Consider the following 23,612-nt stretch of genomic DNA (forward strand, 5'->3'; position numbering starts at 1 on the left):
TTATTTTCATTAAAAACGTACACTCTTTAACCTTCTTTTTAGTTATTTATACTAGGGCCTATTTCTCACTTCAGACCCCAAACATTTAAGGGCCTAATGAAAAAAAATCCATGGAGCCTAAATTCCAGGCTGATCCTCCAGCTGTGACATGCATCCCGCTGGGAATATGAGATAACCAGTATCAGAACTGTGTAAATCTTTCAGGCAGCACAGGTTACCTCAGAAGATTTAAAACATAGCTTGGATTTGATATGATTATTGAGACAGTCTCATTTTAGTCTAGGACAGATATTATAGTCTCTTTACACTGAAGAGATGGTGATTTGTTTTAAAATTACGGGAACAGTTCTGCAATACTATTATGAGCAGGTAATAAAAACAAATACTTCACAGACTTCTGTAAGAAACTGACAGATTTTTCAGAAATGTATTTTTAATAAGAAATTCTCCTGATTCATGGATACCTTTATTTTTATATCAGTTTATATTGTTTTACATCACTTGTATTAGTATATTAGAAGTATATATAAACTGTCTTAGCTTCTGAGTTTCAGCCTCCTTGGCTGTGATTGTCCAATTGCAGTCCCTGAAAAAAAAAAGAAATGCAGTCTTATAAAGGAAAGCAAGTTCTGGAAAGCAAGTTCTGGACAGTTCTCTCCCAGTCAGTAATTCATGATTGCTGAAAAGTGCAACGTTCAATCAGACCCTTCCAGGCTAAAAACATGGCCACATTATGCCTGCTATATTAACATTTTGATTCCTACATCCACCATCAAAAGCCTGTGCCCAGAAAGCCATATTTTAACACGCATGCAGGAGTTAAATGCGTTTTTTTATTTTAAATTGAGCCAGTTTGATTTTGATGCACTCGCAGTTCTTGTGGTTCAGTGCACCGACTACTCTCTCCCTCAAAAGTGTACAGACTTGATTCATGTCTTTACCTCTCTGTGAGTGATTGAAATACCCGTATGTGCGTAACGTAGGCCAAGTAGCATCACACGCAATGTTGAGATGAGACAAGAGCAGGTTTTTTATCTTAGAGTTAGCTTGGTCACTTCAGGCAATCAGTAACGCAGATAGGTTGAAATTGTAATGAAATGTTGATAGTTCCTTCTGAAGTTAAACTCATTTTGCCAGGAGATGAAAGTAACTGGTAAATCTTTCTGGTATAAAAGAAGAGAGGCTGTCCTTGTCAGCTCCTGTTGCCTCCAGTAAAAGCACGGGCTCCAAGTATGTATTGAGCATGTTCTTTATTATTAGCATACTCTAAATCTTCTTGAGTGCTGATTAGTTTATTTTCTCTTGTCCAGATGTTTGTAAGACCATAATGAACCTCAAAGTATGATTTATGTAAATCTGTTGGATTGAAAAGGCTGCTGCTCATAGGCCTTTAGAATATATTCAATAAGAAGCGAGTCAGCATGTGTGAGTTGTTATTTATAGTGTTCTCGAATGATCCATGAGATCCCTTCACTGGGTCTGTAAGACAAGGAAAGTCACTATCGTAAGAGTCACACTTGTAGAGAAGAGCTTGACATCTGTTATCCGTTAAGCTGGAAGTGGAGAGGGCATCTGGGGCTGCATGCGTGATAAGAGGTAAAGATTTCAGTTGGACAACCCTCTTACCAAAAGATACTGGAGTATCTGACTCAAAGGGGCTGGAGTTTGGGGGATATGATTAGTGCTGTATTATTTGCCCATCCTTTTTGGGGGAAAAAAAAGATGGAATTTTTAATCCATCCAGGTAGAAAAGGAACCAAGTTATTAATTTCCCTGTCGTGAGAGACAGTAATCTTTTGACAGATTAAAGCAGAGAAAACTGAAAAAAAAACCCAAAACTCAAACCCAAAACCAACTTTGCATTAATAGAGAGATTTGTTTAAAAACTTCTTGTGCATTTTTTTCTTGCTCTTTACTTCCTTTTTTTAAAAGTTTAGTGACATCTATTCCTTGAGTGTGACAAAGATCACCCTAGGAGGCAAGAAAAATTGTTATGAAAGATCATATGCAATATACAGTTCTATATTTGTCAATTTTAATTGGATTTTTATTTTGGGGGTTTCTAATCACCCTGTAATAACTCTCCATCTTTCCTTTCCCAAGATAAACATAATATTTGCTAAATTAAAAGACCGGCTGAAATGCCTTGTCAGAAAGATACTTTGAGTCTCACTCAAACATATGTCCTTTTCATTTACTGAAATACTATTGCAGTATTTTCATAATCCTTGTTAAGTACATTCCCTCTACTCCCTGCACTTAAGTAGATTTGATTTTCATCTAATTTCAAAATTGAATACCTTAAATAAAGGATAGCCCATTTCTCTGGATTACCAAATTCTATTTGTGTGACTAAATTAAGAAAATTTTTCAGCAGTTTTCACTTTTTAAAATATCTATGAACTCTAATTTTGTGAATAATTTAATCTTTGCAGTTTTCTGCAATTAAGATACTATTTAAACATTTTGGATTTCATTAAAAAATATTTTAAATTTTCTTTTTGACTAATCAGGGGGTAAAAGTTTCTCTTTCAGCGCATTAAATCTGTGTCAACAAGTCCACTAGGTTGCTTCTTGAGTAACAAAGAAGTAAGTTTTCCCCTATTCTAAACAGGGGAAAATTAGTGCTTGAGATGAGAACCGGTAATTAAGCCAAATTTGCTGTCTAGATAGAATAATTGATGTATTCAGTGAGGAAGAACTGTAATCTCGAGGAAAATTATTTCAGGCAGTTGCTGCCATCAAAGAACTTCTGTTTTTTTAATGATCCATTAATGACTGTTTTTTATTCTACCTTCAGACACCTGAGAAATATATTTATAGACCATTAAACCTCTTCTGGTGTGGTGTGTTGGGTTTTTTTTTGTACTGATGCAGGACAAAAGTTTCTAAAACTGTGATAGACTAATTCCAAATTCACTTTACAGCATTTGTTACTTATCTCGCAGAGAATGTTTCGTGCCGTTATTGCTTGAAACACCTGGTATTTTGTCTTTATAAGTCATTTAAATTATCATCTGAGAGCTTGATTAAAAAAAAATAATTGGTGTTCTAAAATGGTAGGCATATTTCAGTGTGAATTTGTGAAGAAGCATGTGACTGATCTTTGGACTGTGAAAGAAATTATCATGCTGTACCTCATATTCAGTATCAAATGCTTACCAACTTCTTTATATTATCCGTGAAAATTCTTTATAGAGAAATTTCTGTGTATTCATGGGTGAAGACTGTGAATGATAGTGACATCTTCTTGGTCAGACAAATCATTCTGTTACTACATGAAATACATGCGGTTGATATAGAATCATCCAAGAACATAGTAGTACCGTGTCTGAGTGCTGCTCAAAAAGGAAGTGAAAATGTGATTTATGATACCTTTTGTGTTTGAAACTCATGAACACAGAGGAAAGGATTGGGGGAGGGTTTTTGTTTTTTTAAGTTAATGGCAATATTAATATTTTTTCAAAATGGAGTTCTTCTGTTTTACGTTTGTGGGTGGACACAATAGTAAGCAGAATTTTCGTTTCTGCCATTGTGTGATATTCCTTCCCTGAACAGTGAAGATAAACATGTGAAACAAACATCTTCTGTCATACAAATGTATGTATTTTTTAAGTCTGTGATCAAAAGCTTTCCATCAAAATAGGAAAATCATTCTTTAGTCTTTGTTTCCTTGCCTGTTGAACACTCGCAGCCCTGGGCTTCTGTGCAGATTGCTTTCTAGGAGATTCCTTTGTCTCATTCCATGCCTTTTTGGTGTCTGCTTTTTTATTTAACTTCTATCCTTGGAACAGCTGTCTCTTCACATGTGCTAGATAACCCCCATATCCTTTGCTTCTTAAAATCTCTCTATAAAGCCTGCTTCTCTTAAATAGGCTTCCAGATTTTTTTCCTTTGTACTCCCACAGCACACCTACTGCCACATTTTCTTAATATTCTCAGGTGACAGCATGAGTCCTACAAAGACTTGTACACAAATTTGGCACTATAAACAAGCGTGTGTAAATTAAGGTCTAAACCTGTTAGAACACTGGTTTATTTTCTTTTTGCATGATGCTGCAGACATACAGGTATGTCAAGTATTAGTATTTTAATAATTCTGATTGTACCAGGTATACATGCTAGGAAAGTGTGAGTAAAAAAGCTGTCTTGTCTTAGCCTTAGAAGTGTTTACTCAGAATTCTTACTATTTGGGTGCAGGTACAGCAGCAGAACCCAGATTTTGTTTTTCATCCCTGAGAAACCCTCCTATTGCCCACCAACTCTCAACAACGAAACCAAAAAAAAGAAAACCTTACAGAAAATAGGCTTGACACATTTCCGTCAAGACGCTCAGAGTTCAGTGAGTTCGTCCATTAAAATGAGCGAGGAGATCTTTCACCAAGCGTTGAAGAGGCTCGCCGCTTCTGGAGCGCTGGGGGGGAAAAATCAAACCACGTTGTTCAACACCTGGTACAGAAAGATGCTGGTGCCTCTTGATCATACCTGTGCACTATTTTTGTCGAAAGAGTGGTTTATGATATCACGGTCAATACTTCAGTCTGAAAAATCAGGAAATAAGTATTGTAGGTATTACTACTACTGCAATTGCGGCAGTTTGAAACTTTGTCCGAAACTTGTTTAGAAGGTCAGAGGTATTCAAATGTAGAAGGGTTAACTCTTGCTGTCATGGATGTGGACTGGAGTGCTCAAAGTAAAATAGTGATTTAGAGAGGAAGACAGGCAAGCTGATCCGTGAATATAAAACCAGACAAAAATGTAGTTATTTAAAACAACAACAAATGGTATTTTCTTCATGCAGGTAAGCAATTTAATATTTCACAGGGTAAGCAGTGAGGTGTGTCCTTGACAGACGGATTCACAAATGGAGCTGCTGTATACTACTGACTATCACATTTTATTACAGAGGCTTTAGTATCAACACGGTACTCGTTCAAAATGCTAAAAGTGTACCTTACCAGGAGGTGAAACTCACTGTCAGTGGCTAAAAACTGCCTTCCTTGCATAACAAACTGGACCGGGGAGGCAGTAACGATTCTTTAGTACTATTAAAGCATTATGGTGTGTGCACGTGCGTGTGTGTGTGTGTTTAACTGTGTACAAAATAATGCAGCATCCTAGACTGTGCAGCTGGAGTGGGCATTCTGCAAACAAATGACTCAATGCTCAGGACCTATAGAGCTCTTGGTGACAGGGATTCCCTAAAGTGAAATCGTAGCTAATCAATTTTTCTGTGAACTTCTCTGTAAGATTTATGTTCGGAGGTCATAGTAGTAATTGTAGACCAAATCTGGGGCTTTTCACCTTGAATTTCTTTGAATTGATTTGGTCTGGCAGATGTAGATTTCAATCCAGTCATGTTTGCAGGGAGCAGGAGAAAGAACTGAGGAAATGCTGAAGGGTTTTCACTCTCCTGATAGTGCCATGGCATCCAAGAGGAACATTCTTGGTTATGTGATATAGGAGTGATTACACAATTCTTATTATTATCTGGATGAAAAAACCTCTGACCCAAAGCATTCCTCATATCCCTCTACCTTTATTATTTCAGAGGTCTGTTCCAAAAGTCTAAGAGACCTCATGTAACTGCCATAACTGATGGGAATAATTTTCATGAGATCTCATTGACTCTCTAGACATTTTGGTCTGGAGTAGACGTTGCGTTAAAGACCTTCATTTTGGGCTGAAATTCTGTAAGCACAGTTTGCAAGATTTTATTATCATCATCTGATCTACGCTGATGAATGAGTTTTCATAGAAATTGGCATATTGCATGTGCAAGCCAATTTTGTTCCACATATGCAAAGTGATAAAATTGTTTCCAAAACAGAGAAGTATATTGCACACTAATTAATGAATTTGTGATGTATCTGCACAGTAAATTGAACTGTTGGCTTTCCAGTTAGATATTCCAGATGCAAAGCTGTCGACTTCATACATGAATCAATGGTTCATGCAACCCAGTACATAAAACATCAACCTACATTTGAATTTTGCTGTGTTCTCCATTTCCTAGTGGAGAGGCAGTTGGTATTAAAGGATCATCTGTGCATGAAGCTCAAGCTAGTCGTCCATTGGTCCCAGCAGAACCCTTTTGTAAACAACATGAACAGAAACATGGACAAAAAAGTGCAAGTCTGACATTCAGGGTAAATTGAGTGAGAATTTTGCAAATTTGACAGGTGATTTAACAGCAGCTGCTGATACTGGTGATACAAGCCAGCGCAGTGCAAGACTTTGGTCATAAAGCAGCAGCCTGTGAATTACTGAGCTGTTAGGCTGGGGAAAAAGAAGAGAATCTGAAAGGAAAAAGCATTAAAGGCCTTAAAGTTCAAAGGGAAAAAAGCAGCATACATAGACAAGACTAATGGAAATTTTTTAAAGGCTGAGTAGATAAACTTTTGAGCTAAATATATGTTTCCAGTTTATAAGAACATTGCTGAGATATTTTTCATAATTTCCAAACTCATTTGATTTACTGTTGCTGATGCAAACATTACCTCTTGGAAGCTTGAAAGAGCAAAAATATATTTACCATTTGTTCCCCTCCATCGTGCATGCAGATTGGTTTGTTATTGTATGGATGCTGGCATTATTTATTTTTTTTTTTTAGAAAAAACATCATTGAAGCATTTGTTTTGGAAAAAACACATATAAAGAACTACATGGACTTTGCTAACAGGTATGAGAAATTATATTTAAGAAAAGGTAGGTCATAATTTAGGCCTAAAGGTATTGTCATCCTCCCTTAAATTCAACTGGTTAGTTTCGGCAATTATAATCTGACGTACAAGAATACGTGGAAAGATAAAAACACACTATTTTTGTGGAAGGGATCTGTTGCAAAATCCCATTTTTGAGACTTTTTCATAGACTTCTTGCTGTTGCAAGAACAATTTATCTTGTTCCATTTTTGGTGCTACATATAGAAAAATTCTGATTTGTGGTCTTAACCTGCATTTGAACAAACAAGCAGAGTAACTAGGACTCTGGTGCTGCAAATTCAGCCTATAGTGATTGGGGACTGCAATCACTCCTAGTGATTGCTTTGGGGATGACTTGATTATGTCACATCTTAGACCAGTGTTACCAGTGGCCAACTTAGCAGCATCGCTGCAGTAACCTATCATACTAGTTCAGCAAAAGTGAGATCATAAAAAGTACTTCTCTAGTTTTAGTGATTACTGTTGATAAGAAATAAGGAATGTTTTAGGTCATGAAACGGGTTCAGAGGATGACTTGGCAGTCAGAGAAATGATGTAATCAGCTCGCAAGAGACTTTCACCTATGTGCAATGGAATGAGAAGCCTGGTTTTTTGTTTGTTATTTCCCTCTGTATCATTGAGGGAAATATACTAGATGGGTGTGCTCCATAAAACCTAGCAGGATCAACGTCAAATATATTTTTTAAAAACACTGATTATCCTAATATTTTGCTAAAACTTGTTTTTCCTGGGATGTCAATTGTTATGTGGCATTTTTCAGTATCCCTGTAGAGCACAGAGGAGATCTTTATTGGACTCATCTCATTTGGCACCGTGGCAGCTGCACATTTGGACTGATTAAAAGTATTAATAACTTTAGATAAAAGAATTGATAATCAGCTATCCATCTGCAGATTTCTTGGCACTAGGCACAGATAGGTTAGATCTGCAATTCCCCTGTCCACATTGTCTATCCTTTTTAATTCTGCCCTATCTGCTGACATTTGAAACAGCTGTTACAGCCTGAAGTCACAAAAAGAAAGATGTTACCAAGCATGGATGCTTTCCAGTCCAATCATATTTATTTTTGTAGCATTAGCGAAAAACTTAAGTCTGCAGAGAGATACATTGATCAGTTGACTAAGTTGTGATTAACGCCTTAGAAAAATCTGCTTGCTAGCTCTCAAGTTCCTGCACTGAATGATTTAAAGTTATGACTGTTTCTTCGGAAGGAAAAGATCCATTTCCAAGCCTTGCTTATGTGCTTGCTATGAATCCAGAAATGTAAACTGTGCTGAGAACTATGCAATAGAGGAAATTGGAAGGTTGAAATCAGTATACGCAGTTTGTCCAAAGCGGGGCAAGTTCTCTGAGATTCTGCCTGAGACAACGAGCTAGAAGAAATCCAGTGTGCAGTCACAATCTTACTTAATATGGGGCTGGAATGTCAGTTATTGTGGGCTATGTCTTTAGATCCCAAAAGAGCGAAAACTAGAAGGCATTTAAATCCAGGTCATCTTTTCTGGCATAGCTAAGTCCTGTTGTCAGTGAAGTATGAGAGGTTACAGCCTGATGAAGACAATGATGATGATTACATATTGAAATGGGCAGTAAGTGGATTTTAAGTGGTTGGTTGCTTGCTTATTACATGGAGCTTTTTATTGGCTTTTCCCATAAGTAGAAAAGTAGACAGACAAGACATAATAGGGTACACAAAAATATATAAAAAATGTTATTGGAAAAACCCTCAACCACTAGAATATTTTTCCCTTTTTTTTTTTTTTTTAAATTCCAGTTGAAAAGAAGGAAAAGTAAATAGGAAACTGTGCTAGTTGCTTGCTTTCAAAAGTTCCATTTTGAATTTTGTTTCAAGATGCCTTTGTATGTGCTATGGGTGGTTAGCAGCTTAAAACAATATTTAAAATACAGGCCTAAAAGGTGAAGGGCTTAAGAAGCAGGTATACCTTTGAGGTCTGCTTATATTAAAAAAGCACCCAGTGCTTTGCTGTCGTAGCTAATGGTGACTCTACTCTTCTTCAATCAATTTTTAGCCTCACCATGTAAAATTGTGAAGTCTGTTCTTTATACTGTATTTCTAAGAGTTATCATCTCAAAGCTGTGTCTTCAACTGCATGCTGTAGCATTTGAAGTGTTGGAATATCATCTCTACTATACTTTACTAACAAGTGTAAACTAAGGATAGAAGAAGTGAATTGTGTTTAGATTATTACGGTGCTTACCTGCTTGAACTTCACCTTAATTTCTTATGAAAAATGTCTGAAAGCTTTAAAAATAAATTTATAAAACCATAGTTCTGGAGCACTGCTTGTCATCTCTGAGTTGTGATGTTTATGATTGACTTACGGACTTTCCATTCCTGCAGAATTTTACTGATAATGCAAAGCACAATTTCAGATTGAATGAGTTCAGTCATGTCTACCCTGATCTTCGGCTATTTTTTGTCACCACAGTTCGTTTTAGGAGAAGTAGATATTCAGGTGTTTATCCAATGTGATTTCCTGCCCTGGAAATGAGAGATGGAAATGTCTTATGTTCTATGTATGTGTAAACAATGCACAGCCATTACAAATCTTGCTTTCGCTATTATCTGGACAGGCAAGAGATCAGATATGTGTGTGCTATACAGCAAACAGACTTGGGAAGCTCAGTGCAGCAGCTTCTGGGAAAACTGGTGGAAGGCTTATTTTGAAGCCAAATGCTTCAAAACCCTACAGTTTTCCAAATTAGTGGTAAAACATTTGCACTAATGTTGTCTATTATAAGTATGATATATTTGGGTTGCACTAGTATAATTATTTTCATGCTAATTTCACTTTTTTTTTCATTTGTGAGGGAGGGGAGGTAATGTGTAGCCCTTTGAAGAGGAGGGAAGCAGCGAGGTTTTTGCTAATGGTTTCATGGTAGTGGAAGTCTGGATTTGTTGCTTTGGGCATTTTTCCCACCTTCTTGTTTTTCATTTTACCAAAAAATCTTGCAGTTGTACAAGTGTATGCATTTTTCTCATGATCGTGGATCAGGACACCTGGTGAACTATAGATTGACTTGATCTACAATTCAGAGACTTTGAGAGAGAGGAACCAGTATTCTCTTTTCTGGTCAATTTACAGTCTTTTGTTCTCACTCACTAAAAAAAAAAAAAATTTAAAAAATCTATATAGATATACCTCTTAAGACTGTAGCTAAAGTACCATTATAATCAATTGGCTTACACGGTCACAACAGATGCAGGTTTTCTGAAGGAGAGCTAAGCGAGCTCTCTACCTGCCTGCCAAATGGATAATGCATAAGCATTATGTAAGGAAATGATTTGTGCAAGTATTGGCCAAATTCTTTACACTGTGGATTCATCATTTCTAGTTTTCATAAATGAAAGCACTGAAATTATCTAAAAGACGGAAATCTGCATGTCATAGTGTGTATGGCCATTTCAGGGCCTGGCATATTTGAAGTTTTGTTTCAGAAATGCAGTGCCGTCATCTTTCACAGCCTGTGTGGAGTTTTCTAAAATGCTGTATGGGGCAAAGTGGTCCTAAGCAAACCCGTTTGTAATTTTGTTTGTATGCTATGGTAACAACCTTAGGATCCTGTGAACACGTCTAATGTAGTATGTCAGTGCGAAAGAGATGCTTAAATGTTCTTGTACTGGATGCTGCAGAAGCTGAAGGGTGTTGAGGAGTATGTTATTGCAGCTGCTGTTATTCTACTAATGCAGTCATGCTACAACTCCTTTCCAAGACTTTTGAAAGCTAATGCAAAGAATTAGGCTCTTAATTCCATATTTTTCATCCAAATAACTTTTTTCCTTTCCTGAATAAAAAATTGAAAAAATTAATCACCATGTTATTATTTGCTAGCTATTAAGGAGGAATAAGCAAGAGGAGGTAAGATACACTCTTCATCATAAAAAAAACCAAAACAAACAGCCCCCCCAGCAATCCCCCAGACCTTACATAGAATTATTCTGGGCTATTGTTTTTAATTGTATGCTCCAGTTGCTGCTATTTTCCCCCATTCTCTGTGTATTCTGCTCATCAGTAGGTCTTTAAACTGGATTTGTTGAGATAAAATCTGATGGCATTATAGGAGTGCTAAAAACGTTACTTATTGTGAAGGAAACGTGGATTGTAAAGAAAAGTCCCTGATGCTAAGATGAGTGACGGTGTGGCTGTGGAATGGTGATCTGACTGTTGCAGATGTGTGATACTTCGAACTCGCACGTTCATTAAAAATAATGATATGGCTGAAAAGCTGCCGAGGCAGGCAAATTGCACCTCTTCACCTCGATACTGTGTAAACATGAATGTGAAAAATACATTCAGTTATTCATAAACTACCTGCAAATGAGGGCCACTTTCAAATATCTGGGCTTGTATTGGTGCTTTCATGGACTCCTATTCATATATCTTTCTTTTTTATAGTGTACACGGGACAGAATCTGACAAACGGAAAACTAAGGAACCAGCAGTATGATATGTTACACTCCTAGCGAGAACTTTTATTTTCTCGCTTTCTCTTTTCTAAGAGCTAATGCTGGGTCTGAAAGATGTCAGATCTAGTGATGACTGAATAACTGTCACGTACAAGAAAGGAAAAAAAAAAGTAACAGAGGGAACTAGGGTATGATCTTGTAAATGGTGTAGTATTTGCAGCCACATTTAGAAGGGAAGGTGAAACCACTTTTGTTGCTACTGTGTTATGTTGTTAGGGAAAGAGCTGCATACAAAGGAAAACGTGGCACATGTAGAGAATTCCAATTTGGGTCTTCCAAAGAAATTAATAAAAAACTGTAATTATGCTCATTAATATCCTCCCCTACTGGAAAACAAAATGTGAAAAGACTGACCATTACAGAACTAGCACAAACAGTTTGCAATTATTAGCAGCCCTGCTCCTGTTGCATCGGGCTGTTTTCTTCCAATGTCCCTCCATGACATTTCTTCTGAACAGATTGCAGCTCTCACTTCGCCTATGACTAATCGCCTCAGAATCACACCACTTACAATGTAGCTACCTTTACTCAACGTGACAGAACTTTTGTCTTTGCAAGTATTAGACAAAACCATCCAACAAATTAACTATGTCAGTATGAGTATTAATGTATGTCACTTTTAGTTTTCCAAATGACGCAGGCCTTTAACGTATAAGAGAAGAGAATGTGTAAGAGAAAGCCAAAGCATAGCAAGAATTAAATGCCTCATCTGAGATCCTGCAAACGTTTGCTAAAGCTTGTCTTGTGCTGCCATTTTGATGCTAATTTTCATTAATATGCAGCTGCTCTCTTCTTCTGTCACTGCGAACTGAGAGCAGTCATTTCCTTGTTAAGGCCTATTCTGCTAGCTTTGCGTCCTAAAATACAATCCTATCATTGTTTTATGTGTAATTGGTTAAATTAAATAATGTATTTGATCCTACAAGCTTTGAAACTAGGAATGATATCTATGAATGGTGCCATTATGAAATCCATTTGTGATTTTCACTGTTCCCTTGTGTGCAAAAGACTTTTTATAATTCACCAGAAGCACACCTTTGGTCTAGAAAAGCATCAGTTCTTCCATTTTGCTTTTGTTGAGAGCTTGCATGCTAAAATTATGGTATTGGCTAGATAAGCGTTCCAAACAGCAAAGCACTGATAACCTCTCTGCTAGGTATGTGTGGATGGTGCCAGGGAGCACCACTGGAAGAGATGAAAAGCGTTGTTTCAGACTCTTCTGACAAAGACCAAATTTGAGGAGAAGGAACCCACTAAATGACTGAAGCAGATAGGCTTCTCTTGCTCTTTGCCTAATCTCCGGACCAGCCATCCAACCTCGCTGTCGTTACTTAACATGTTGCTTCTGACAATTAATGTAATTAAACTAATAGTTAAGCTGGTAGCAGACTGCCTGAAGATAGAAGAAAGACTGACACATGGTAGCCAACAGAGACTGCTAGTGTTGCAAAAAATAATCATTTTATTTAAAAAAAAGTAAGAAAAAACAAACCAAAACCTGTAAATCATGCCATGAACTATGATGACAGCAAGTTATTTAGAAATTGCTGGTCTGGATTGTCTGTACAACTCTCTGTAAACATCATTCAATGCCTTTAACTGTAATGATGGCACAGGGTGTTTCATAAGCCCTTTGTTTCAGGCTCGGCCCAGAAGCGACCTGCGTTGAGTTGGAGAGGTGAAGGAGTAGAGGGAATGCAGGCAATAGCAGGAACATTTATTTTAGATGATGGAACCTGCTGGAGATGTAAGAGCAAGTTAAACAGATGGTCATAGTATCTGCAATTGTGAGTAGTAAAACATCCTTTCACAGACGGTCCAGAAACTGAGAGAGATTTCCTTTCCCTGGCACTCACTTGGGTACCGCTCTTGGAATGTGCCTGTCAATTTATGAAACATATTACCAAGAGTATGTGGTCAGCCAAAGGAAAAATTCCTTGTAAAAACATCGTACGGAAGAGGACTACTAAAAACCTAAATTGGAGAGTAGAAAAGTCAAAACACGTAGTTACTCTAAAGACTACGGATAATAACACTACCACCTCCTGTTCTGTTCTCTCATCAATTCCTTGTGAAATTTGTTCCTCCAAAACTTGGGTGTTTGGTATCTCAACTACTTATGGAAGAGCAGGTGGTTGTAAGAAAGCCATTGCTGATCAGTCCACAGAACACATCTGCTACAGGCTTTACTTATGGTGCACTCCAAGACAGATGTCTGAAAGAGTGTATGTATTCTCACTGCTCTCCCTGCCTTCACTCCGCTGAAAAAAGTTCTACAGTTACAACAGATGCTTGTACAGCTTCTGACAATTCCTATATTAGACACAACATTAGTTTATTGCCAAAAACAGATTTACTAGCTCAATGCTCTCCAGTAAAGGAAGTAAGCTGCTGTAAAGGGAATAGCTTTAATTATTCCTGGATTCAAGACAGGAGAATGCCATGAGGTATTACACTTATGAGGGCGGTCAGAAGTCAGAGTTCTCAGAAATTCTGAGTTGGATTCCAGTTATTTTAATTTACTTCTAAGTTCTAGGACTATAAATCTGTTTTGAAACATAAAGTTTAGATGGAGGTTTAAAAGGAAATTCAACTTGCTTACAATGCAAAAAACAAATCAGCTCCCTGCTTAAAATGGAGAGCTATCCATATGCAATCTGCAGTGCAGTTCCCTCGTTCTTTCCTTGTTCCATTTGATTAAAGAAAGCAATGTATTTTCTCTCCTTCTGCCAATGATTAATACTTCTCCGCGCTTCTTTGTTTTTGGTGGCAGATTGCTGGGAGAGAGATTCCACAGTAAATTGTTTTTGATATCCAGTTTTAAATAGCTTGCTTGTTTTGTGAAAAATATTTCTCAGATTCCAGTAGTGCATAGCCTGGACTGCGTCTGCTCTATGTCTCTGTTAAAGAGGAGTTCGGGAGAGCCCCTTTCAGAGCTCGCTTCCCTCACTGCGGCTGATAGTGCAAGGTGAAAGAGAACAGCGTGGCTGCTGCTTCCTTCCCCGTGTCTGCGGGGTAGGCACGTGGGGGACGCAGGAGTAGCAGGCAGAGGCTGAACCATAATTATGTGCTGGCCTCGGTAACGACAATTTGTTCTTCCAGGTACATGGCTTGAGTTAAAGCCCTAATAGGTGTTTGGTGGGGAAGTAATACCTTGCAGCCATTGCTGTTAGTGACACAAACAAAAGTTACTACCTGAATTGTCCTTGGGGAAGTATGGCCTCCAGTACTGGCTAGGTATAATCCGTTCTTCTCCCAGGTTACAGGCGATAGGACAAGAGGAAACGGCCTCAAGTTACGCCATGGGAGGTTTAGACTGGATATTAGGAAAAAATTTTGCACTCAAAGGGTTATTAAGCATTGGAACAGGCTGCCCAGGGAAGCCGTTGAGGCATCATCCCTGGAGATACTTAAAAGACAGATAGACATAGCGCATAGAGATATGGCTTAGTGATGGTTTTTGTCAGAGTTAGATTGATGGCTGGACTAGATGATCTGAAAGGTCCCTTCCAACCTAGGCAATGCTATGATTCTATATCACCTAGACCTTGGTGGTGAGGCATGGCCTATTTTAAATAGTGTTTTGGACTATTGTCTACACTAGTGATTCACACGGTGCCAAGGATGTTCCTGGACATGGGAACACGACCGTCTATTCATTTCCACTGCTATAGCTGTCTCCGGATGACTTCTGGCCAAAGCTAAATCTCCCAGATATCTCTGGGCAGAGTTTGGAGTTCAGTATGAGCCAAGGAGCAACAGGCAGTTCATGTGCAGCAGACCAGGATAAGAGAGTTTAATAATACAGATGGGGACTGCTGCGCACGTGTTGGCCTCCATACTGCAGAAAGGTACATTCAAGGCAAATTCATTGTACTGTAGTACAGCTTACAGAACCGTTTTCTTTAGTGGGCTTTTAGCTTTTAAGGAATTCTTTTCCATTCCTTGTTTTTTACTGGTGGTAAACTCAACTGATGCTCAATTTCTGCTCATGCATTAAGATAAACTACAGATATATTTTGGATTGTGTTTGCTTTTACTTGAAAGTTGGGAAATGCATATTGAAGCATGTGCAGATGTAAAACTGATGGCAGTTTGCCAGCATAGCTTTTGATGTTGCCAAGCATGAGAGACCTACGTATAGGATAATCCAGCTTTACTTCTATATATGTGATTAAACCACCACGTGCGTGTTTTATTCCTTATCCTAAAAGCAATGTTTTACATTGCAGCCCCCAAAATAAAAATCTGTCTAAATGAAATCTAACACCCTGCCTTGTGTGTAACCTTCAAGTTAGAGTCAAAATAGCAAATGTGTTATTTTAGCAGGGCCACTGAGACCACAATCTGCAAAAATCCTCTTTGCGCTTGGCTGTGAGCTCCACCCTTTAAACAACCACTTTGTCCTGATTTCCAATTGAATTTCTCACTACACGGGCCTCATTAATTAAATGCCAAGAGCAGCTTCAGCCAGCGACCCGTTCTTCCCCTGCAGCTTCTTGTGGGGGGACCCTTTCGCTCGTAGCTGACGAAAGCCGTTTTTCTTCTGCCTGGCTGAAGAGAAATCTATACGACAGAAAGGACGGCTCAGCACCCAAACCCAGTCGTCACCAAGAGTTGCTTAAAATAACTTGAAAAATAAATGGTTTCTCCTCATTGTCCCCTTTCGTTCCAGTCACGTTTTTTTGTCAGCTACATTTGCCTGAGAACCCAGAACTCAGACGCAGCGTGACATTTCCCTACCTTCCTCCTTCCCTTTCCACAGGCCTTTTACCCCCAGCTGTTGCTGTTGCTGCCAGCTCAGTTCAATTAACCTCAACAGGAATGCAGTCATCCCTCTGCGGTTAATCCTGTTCAGGATTAATGAACTGTGCTTTAAACCAAGGGAACTGCTAGTAAAAAAGAGGTATAATTTCATTAGAAAATTTTGTACTGCTAATTAATGAAGAAGGTCATTTTAGGACTTGGCAGAATTGAGTTTAACTGCAGGAAAAAAAAAAATCCACAGAGCAAATACGTGAAGTTTGCTACTTTCTCTTCACTCTTGGTCTCGCTTTGGACAACTTTTGTTACCAGACGTCCTGTTTTCTGTCTCGCTCCCATCAGGTCACCACCAAGGCATGTCACTGGGAAGCATGGAGTAGAGGCAGCAGTAAAACGAGGCCACTTGTTGTGGAGCCACTTGTTTCTTCATCCTTTGTTTCTGAGTGATGAACGCTGTGTATAATGTGATTTATTTAAGTGTTAAAAAACAGGGACTGGTCGAAATACTGAGGTCATTGCTTCTCCAGTTGCGAACCAAGAAAATTCCTGGTATTTGGCTGTTGTGCTGGTCCTGGGAAAGTTTGCAGTTCTTCAGTTTCTCAGTAGTGATTGTTCCGTGCATTTGAGGAAAGGCTTGGGCAGTATCTTAGAAACACTCAGCCTTTCACTTTCTGGATATTGAAAGCAATCACGATGGACACCTCGACAAAGCAAAATAACAGGGAACTTTCACAAGAAAGGGATTAACAAGCCAGGTCAGTGACAGGGGAAGGGAGAGAAAACAGGTGAATAGCTGGTGTTTAAAAAACAAAATCAGAAAAGGCAACTCATCAAAAATTTTCAAATTCTGTTCCTATTTGGTCATACACAGCTTTGTTTATTCCTTCAGAGCTCTTGACTCTTCCATTATGGCATATTAATTAGTATCCGTCTTGTTAAAGCTCAGGTAGATATCACGATTTCCAATATTTTGTGTCGCTCCACTGAAGGAGGTCTTATAAAGTAATGAAGTACGCAACTGTCATTCAGATATTTTGATCTTTTATACCCAAAAAAGTGTGATGTAGGGTACTTAACTCTCTAAAACATGCTATTGCAATTAGTTTTTCCTTACAAAAAAAAGTACATGGGTCCTTCTAAGCTCTAAAAATATACTCCAGACTCTCCAAGTAAAAGATATCCACTCTGGGGAGGATATATCTATAAAAAATACATTGAATCCATGTTTTGAATATAAAACTAAGTCTAATGACTGGAATTTTCATAATACGATACCAAAAGAATTTTCTGTACAATATATTGTAGTGGGCCAAATATCCACGAACCACAAAATATGCAAGTTTTATTCTCGCATATAAAGGAGGAGGAGCTGATACATTTGAGTCAAAGTTCCTCAAAGTGTTTTGTTCAAGTGCCAGAGCCAGCCAATGTGCTAGCACACATGCTTATGTTTTAGCATACGAGTACAGAAAGTCAGCCAAGCATTAAAAAAGTCAGTCACACAGTTATTTTTGAGATGGTACTTCATTTTTAATATACTCCACTGTTATATTTATAGATTCAAAAGAAATTATGTCTTATCTTCAAATGTAATTACCACAGAGGACATGCAACATTGGATTTTCAAAGCAGCCCAAGGAAACCGAGGACCCAATTCTTAGTAGGCAGGCAAATAATACGTTGAGACTTTTTTGAACATGGTAGTATCAAGCACCTGTTCAGGAACATTCTGTTACCTGATGCAAGTTTGCTATAAGGAATCCAGCTGACAACATTTTTGCAATACTAAGAGGTCTTACAGTATAGTGAAATATTTCTTATCAAGTTCTGTTTGTCATGAGAAAGAATGTGCTTTTTAGTTTCTGCAGGGGGTTTGTTTGGGGTTTTTCCTGGACAGCATTATGGGCCAAATGCTCAAACCTTTTATGTCAAAGGCAAAGTTTGATTTAAATGAGACCAGAATGCATAGGTATGTGCTAAATCAGATATTTTTAAATGCATGCCACTTGAGATTATGGAAGAAAAAATAGGCTTATAAATAGTTGTGATTTGTTTGAAGTCAGAGCACTTTTCTCTCTGTGGGTCTATTTATAGTTTCAGGATAAGAAATTCTTATGCTTAGTAGCAGGAACTGATGAGTGAGGCTTTCACATACTCAGAAAAAAAACATGAGTCGTAATTTTCTGTTTCTTCAGCCTAAAGAAAATTCATGAGTCTTGTAGCTGGGATATAAAATTAATCCTGCTTACTTGGGAGGACCTTAATCACACACTTGCAGTTTTCCACTTGAACTATGGTATCCGTAGTACCCAAAAGAGTCAATTCTCACAGCATGTTTTTCGTCTGGTTTGGTCGTCTTCTTAAAATAAATCTTTGATTTTGCCAGTGAGCAAGATTATGTGTTAATGTAATTTTTAAAATATTTTTATTTTTTATTCCGTTGCTATATTAAGACCGGGAACACAAATGGATTATTGTGAATCCTGAAGTGTTCCCTTTTTTTTGCTGCTGGAGTCCAGTTCCATACACTATTAGCAATCAGCTTCTACGCCAAAGCCAAGCAGTGACAGTTGCAGTAATGAATATTTGCTGCAGGCCACTGGTATGAAAATAGCACAGTGCTGCAAGCCTGCGTCACCAGAAACAAATCTTCCATTTCACTGTGACTGAATTTCCAGCTCGATTTTAGATCATTTATTATTGAAGTAGTTCTTAAAGCACTGTCATAATATTATGCTAAGAAATGCTGATTCAGTCTTCAAGGCATCAATTCAAATGCCTTCCTACTCCTCTTTGGTAGTTTGTGTTTTGGGTTTTTTTTAATCCCTTATATCTTTAATGCTGTACCTTGAATTTAGGGCACTGCACTGTATACAGGCAGCAACACAGTAATATATTCAGAGAGACACATTCTGGTTAGGTTAGAAGTTCTGGTGAGAAGAGGATTTGAATTCCCTTTTTGTAAGCTTACTTGTAAGCTTTTAGAATGTTTTTCCCTTTATTCCTGCAGATAATCACAAAGTTTATATGAGGAGGAGCAGCTTTGCATCTTTAAACGTGTTATGGCTTTTCGATGGTGAACTTGGATGGTTTACTTGTACATGTTTTGATGTCATTAATGCATCTGCAGTAGTGGAATATATAATGTATCACTATAGGGCACCTTTTGAAAGGTATATGAGCAGAATATATGCTGAACTTTGCTATTTGTGCTAGTTGCGGAATATGCTGATGACATTTACCATTTTTAGGTTAATTTTTATATACAAGACTGCTTTCACACATGCATATCAAAATACCCTCAAAAGGACGAGCATAATCAATTGTATTTTCTTTTCACTTTAAAATAATTACATGGTGAAATATTAGATCAACATAGATATAGGAGGTCAGGTATTTGAAGCAGAATAAAATTTGCAGTTATTTAAGCTTTTTCTTTTAATTCATTGCCTCAGGTTTTCCTGTGGAAAATAAATGATGATCTATGTTTCGCTTAGGGCAAAATACTGACCCTTTCACTGCAAAGCTGGTAATGGTGATTGATATACAAAACTAATTTCCTGCAAGATTGGAATGAGCACCAACTTTGCCATCAGTCTTTAGAGAATGTTAATGCCTTCTTTTTCTTTTCCTTCCCTCTCCCTGGTGCCATCTGCTCTCGGCCTTCTTTTTCACCAGGGAAGTACATTGGCTAGACGCGCTACTGTGAAGTAGTCCCAGGATGGAGAAATTGCAGTTTTAAAAGCAACGTTATTTACTGCTGGGAGTGGGCTTTTGAGGAAAATAATTTCAGTGCACCAACTTTCAGCTGATGGAAAGCCAACATCAATATGGGTTCTCTGGGATGGGAAAAGAGTGACTAGTTAAATGTATAATTTTGTGGAAAGATCTACAAAGACTTCATTTACTCATCAGTTTTCCAGCAAAAGTCTTAGTATTTCAAAACAGTATTTTTATTTTGAAACATTATTGTCGGTCTGTAGAAAATAATAAATAAGAACAGAATGTTCAGCAAGGTACCACCGTTCCTTCTGCACCAATATTTGACATCCTCAGTATTTTCAGGATATAACCACCTCCAGACTCACTCTCAGGGAAAAAAACCAAACAACTACTTCAATTAGACCTTGAGTGGGACCTTCTTTTTGATATATGCTTTAATGCCTGGCAAAATGTAGAATATTCACATGACAAACTCTGTTTTCTTGGTTCTATGAATAATAATTCTTAAAAATCCTCTGGGAGAATATGTAAAAACATTACAAAATATGCAATGTATAGAAATTAATAGGGCTTGAAGAGTACTGTTCTCACTGACCGAAAGGGGATCATACCAGGGTTGCTCCTGCAGATATTTCTTTCAAGTCCTGAAGTAGGCAATGTTTCCAGATCTCTGTAGGTAGACTATTCTCAGCCTTTACAAGCTTTAATATTAGAAAGAATTTCCTCATGTCTAATCTTAAGTCTCTCTTGATGTAATCCAATAGCCCTTGTCCTATTAGGAGGGATCAGGGAGAAGAGTTTATTCTCTTATTTTTAGCTACCTTCTACAGATATGAAAAATGTTGTCAGTGTTTACCCTCCATCTTCCACATTCCCAGTCCATGTTTTCTAAACCTCTAATTTGTTTTGTCTTCCTCCCTCGCAACCCCTCTCTTTTTGGTTTGCATTTGTATTACTGCTGGATTAACAACAAAGCAAGTAATTGTTTATTTTTGACATTGAAGTCCCCACGTTGGACACAGGGCCTTTAGTGCTGATTAGAGGAGAAAAAAATACTTCATCAGTCTTTCACTTTGCACTTTCAATATAGCGGGGACCTTTTTCATAACACGATGATGTAAAGGGTCTGTCTTCATCTTGTTATCCACTACTGAAAGCTTTTTTTTGAAAAAACAAACGAACCAACCAACCCAAAATCAATCAATCAATCAAACAAACAAACAAAAAACCCAAAAGCAGTAGTGGGGATATTCTTCATCCTCTTTTAATAGACCAGATTAATTCTACTGAGTGTGGATTCCTACAGTTACCTTTACTGAAAAACATCTAATTTTCTAGACTGTTTCTCCAATGCATTAAAATTGTTTTGGATCGTGTCGCCCAGTGTGTTTGCACTTGCTCCCAGTTTGCTATTGTCTTCTAAGTTTTAAGGCATGCTCATCATTAATGAGGTTGCTGAACAGTATTAATCTGAAACACACCTCTGGAGCATCAGTTGGTCGTGTCCCTCCTGCATCACAGCACATACTGAGATCTAGAAAGAATTTTTATTTTGCCTATTCTAGTAGATGGCAATCAATAAAGCACAGTACAGGTAGAGCACCACTAACACCGAGGGAGGTATGAAGCCAAAATGAGCTGTCTGTTTTAGAAAGCACCCAAATCCAGGAGTATCTCAGAAAAGTAACTCAGATTTCTTACCAGGGAAGCTGCTACTCAGTAGGGCTTAATATGATAAAATACACCACTGCAAAGGCAGAAAAGCTCCTGTCTTTTCTCTCCTTCTGCAGTCCCTTGCCTGCCATCTTCTCCACTGGCTCAGTGCTGCATCTTACTGTCCTCTAAACTACCAAATGATACTGCCGTATCCAAATGTCAGGTATATATTATTCAAACCACAATGAATACCAATTTGTTGGTATTCATAAGAAACAATGAGAAACACTGCGAAACACTGCGTATTTTCTCTCTCTTGGATTTGAAAACTACAGAAAAAGCGTAAGTTCTTAGATGCAAGCACTAGGTTTCAAAACAGATTTAGGTGTATAACATGCTTAGTTTTTCCAAACGTACCACTGTTACACAGAACAGAAATCTTATTAGTGTTTGTGTAGGTCTCAGATATAGAATGTTGTATATTTAATTACTACTATTAGTATGTATTGTTAGTATGTAATAATGGATAATAATAATGCATGGATAAATGTATACTGTGTATTAATAATTACCTTAATTCATTTAATATTAGTTTTGGCTAATGTCAAGTGACCTGTCAATTTAACGTTCTATTTTGTCAGATATCAAGAACATACAATTGTTTTCATTTTGGTTTTATTAGTACAGAATGTTAAAACTTTAGCTTGGCTACTCAATCAGCGTAAGTATTATCTGGTCCTATGGCACTTTATGAATCTGAAGTGCTGCGTATAAATTTTAACTGCCTATTGTACTGGTAATTTACGCGACCTCTTTTAGTGGATTATCTTTCAGTTGTACAGTACAGTCTTAATGACCTGTCTTTTCAGTTTATGAATTCTGTATTTACGGGGTGTTAGCAGAATGCAGGAGACAGAATATGTGGCATTTCGCTACATGGGAGTGCTGTATTTTGTAACCACACAAAATAAAAAGAATAAGGTCAGATTGAGTTCATTACCATTAGTCAGACCATCACCAGCACTATCTGGCTCACTGTGCGGTTACAGCATTAGGAGGCAAACAAGCAAATGCCAAAGGTCACAACCTTTTTTTTTTTCTGTTTCTTTCCATCTCCCCTCTTTGCCCACAGACGTTACCACAGGGACACCAGCAATATCAACGACAACAACCGTGGAAATCCGGAAGAGCAGTGTTATGACAACTGAGATCACCTCTAAAGTGGAGAAAATCCCCACGACAGCCACTAGCAGCACCACATGCCCTTCCGTTGAGACTGAGGAAGAAAAAGCAAAAAGACTGCTGTACTGTTCACTATGCAAAGTCGCTGTCAACTCTGCCTCGCAGCTGGAGGCGCACAACAGTGGTGAGATGCAGCAGTGCTTGCTTCCCTCCTTTTTTTTCCCTTCTGTCTCAAGAGCTCTGCAATTATCTTCCCCTGAATAGCTTAGATCTCTTGCAGCAGGGGACAAAGAGGTGGCAGAAAACTGGCAATTACATGGAATTCATTAACTATTAAAGAATAAAAATGACAGGCAAAGAGGCTTTCATAAAGGGGGAAGAAAGGAATTTTATTGCGTGGAAGTTACCCATTTTCTTACATTTTAGCTTTTGCAGCTTCCAGACCTTATAGAGCTAAAAGACAGCTCATGCTTCATTACCTTTGGTGTTCAGAGTTTGCATACTTTTGTTTGTGCCAGCTAGCAAACCGAGTATGAATGCCATCAGTTTTGTTTGAAATCTAACAAATTAAGGCTGAAAAAAGGGAGCATCAGTCAGTCAGAGTTCAATGATGAGAGTTAGAATTTTTAGCTTCATATTGTGTGTTAATAACTTGTTAAAATCATGTATATTTTTCCTTTGTTTTCACCAAATGATAGCAACTGCTGCTTGAGAGTTGAACGGGTAATTGCTTACCTCCATCTTTCTTAATTTTGAAACCTTTTCTTGTTATTAGAGCTAGTAGCATTGATAAGTTCCAGTAGTAGAAAGCCATCATTCACAGTCACTATTTTAAGCATCTTATTGATTGGCTTTGTGGTAAGCAGGGTTAAAAGATCTTGGGATTTAATACAGTGGCAATGACCACCTATAACAGTCCTACAGAAACACTCCTGACTTTGCATGTCAGGGGTTACCTGCCAGGAGGGTAAACTGAGTTAGGACATAGGCAGAGAACCTTAGGTTTGAAACATCAAGACAGTGATGACATACCTGCCGCAGGATGATCAATGCTTTTAAGATGCAATAAAAAA

At 37.9% G+C, this 23,612-nt stretch overlaps 1 protein-coding gene across 3 annotated transcripts in view; it reads left to right on the forward strand.

Annotated features, from left to right (window-relative positions):
- Positions 1-23,612, forward strand: part of ZNF385D (zinc finger protein 385D) — a 443,449-nt gene that overhangs the window by 408,360 nt on the left and 11,477 nt on the right. For all 3 annotated transcript variants that reach the window (XM_054189915.1, XM_054189916.1, XM_054189917.1), the window contains one exon: positions 22,490-22,723. In XM_054189915.1, coding sequence (XP_054045890.1) covers positions 22,490-22,723 — 234 coding nt within the window. The remainder of the gene's footprint in view (positions 1-22,489; positions 22,724-23,612) is intronic.

Source organism: Rissa tridactyla, chromosome 2 (genome assembly GCF_028500815.1).
Source record: "Rissa tridactyla isolate bRisTri1 chromosome 2, bRisTri1.patW.cur.20221130, whole genome shotgun sequence".
Lineage (NCBI taxonomy): Eukaryota > Metazoa > Chordata > Aves > Charadriiformes > Laridae > Rissa > Rissa tridactyla.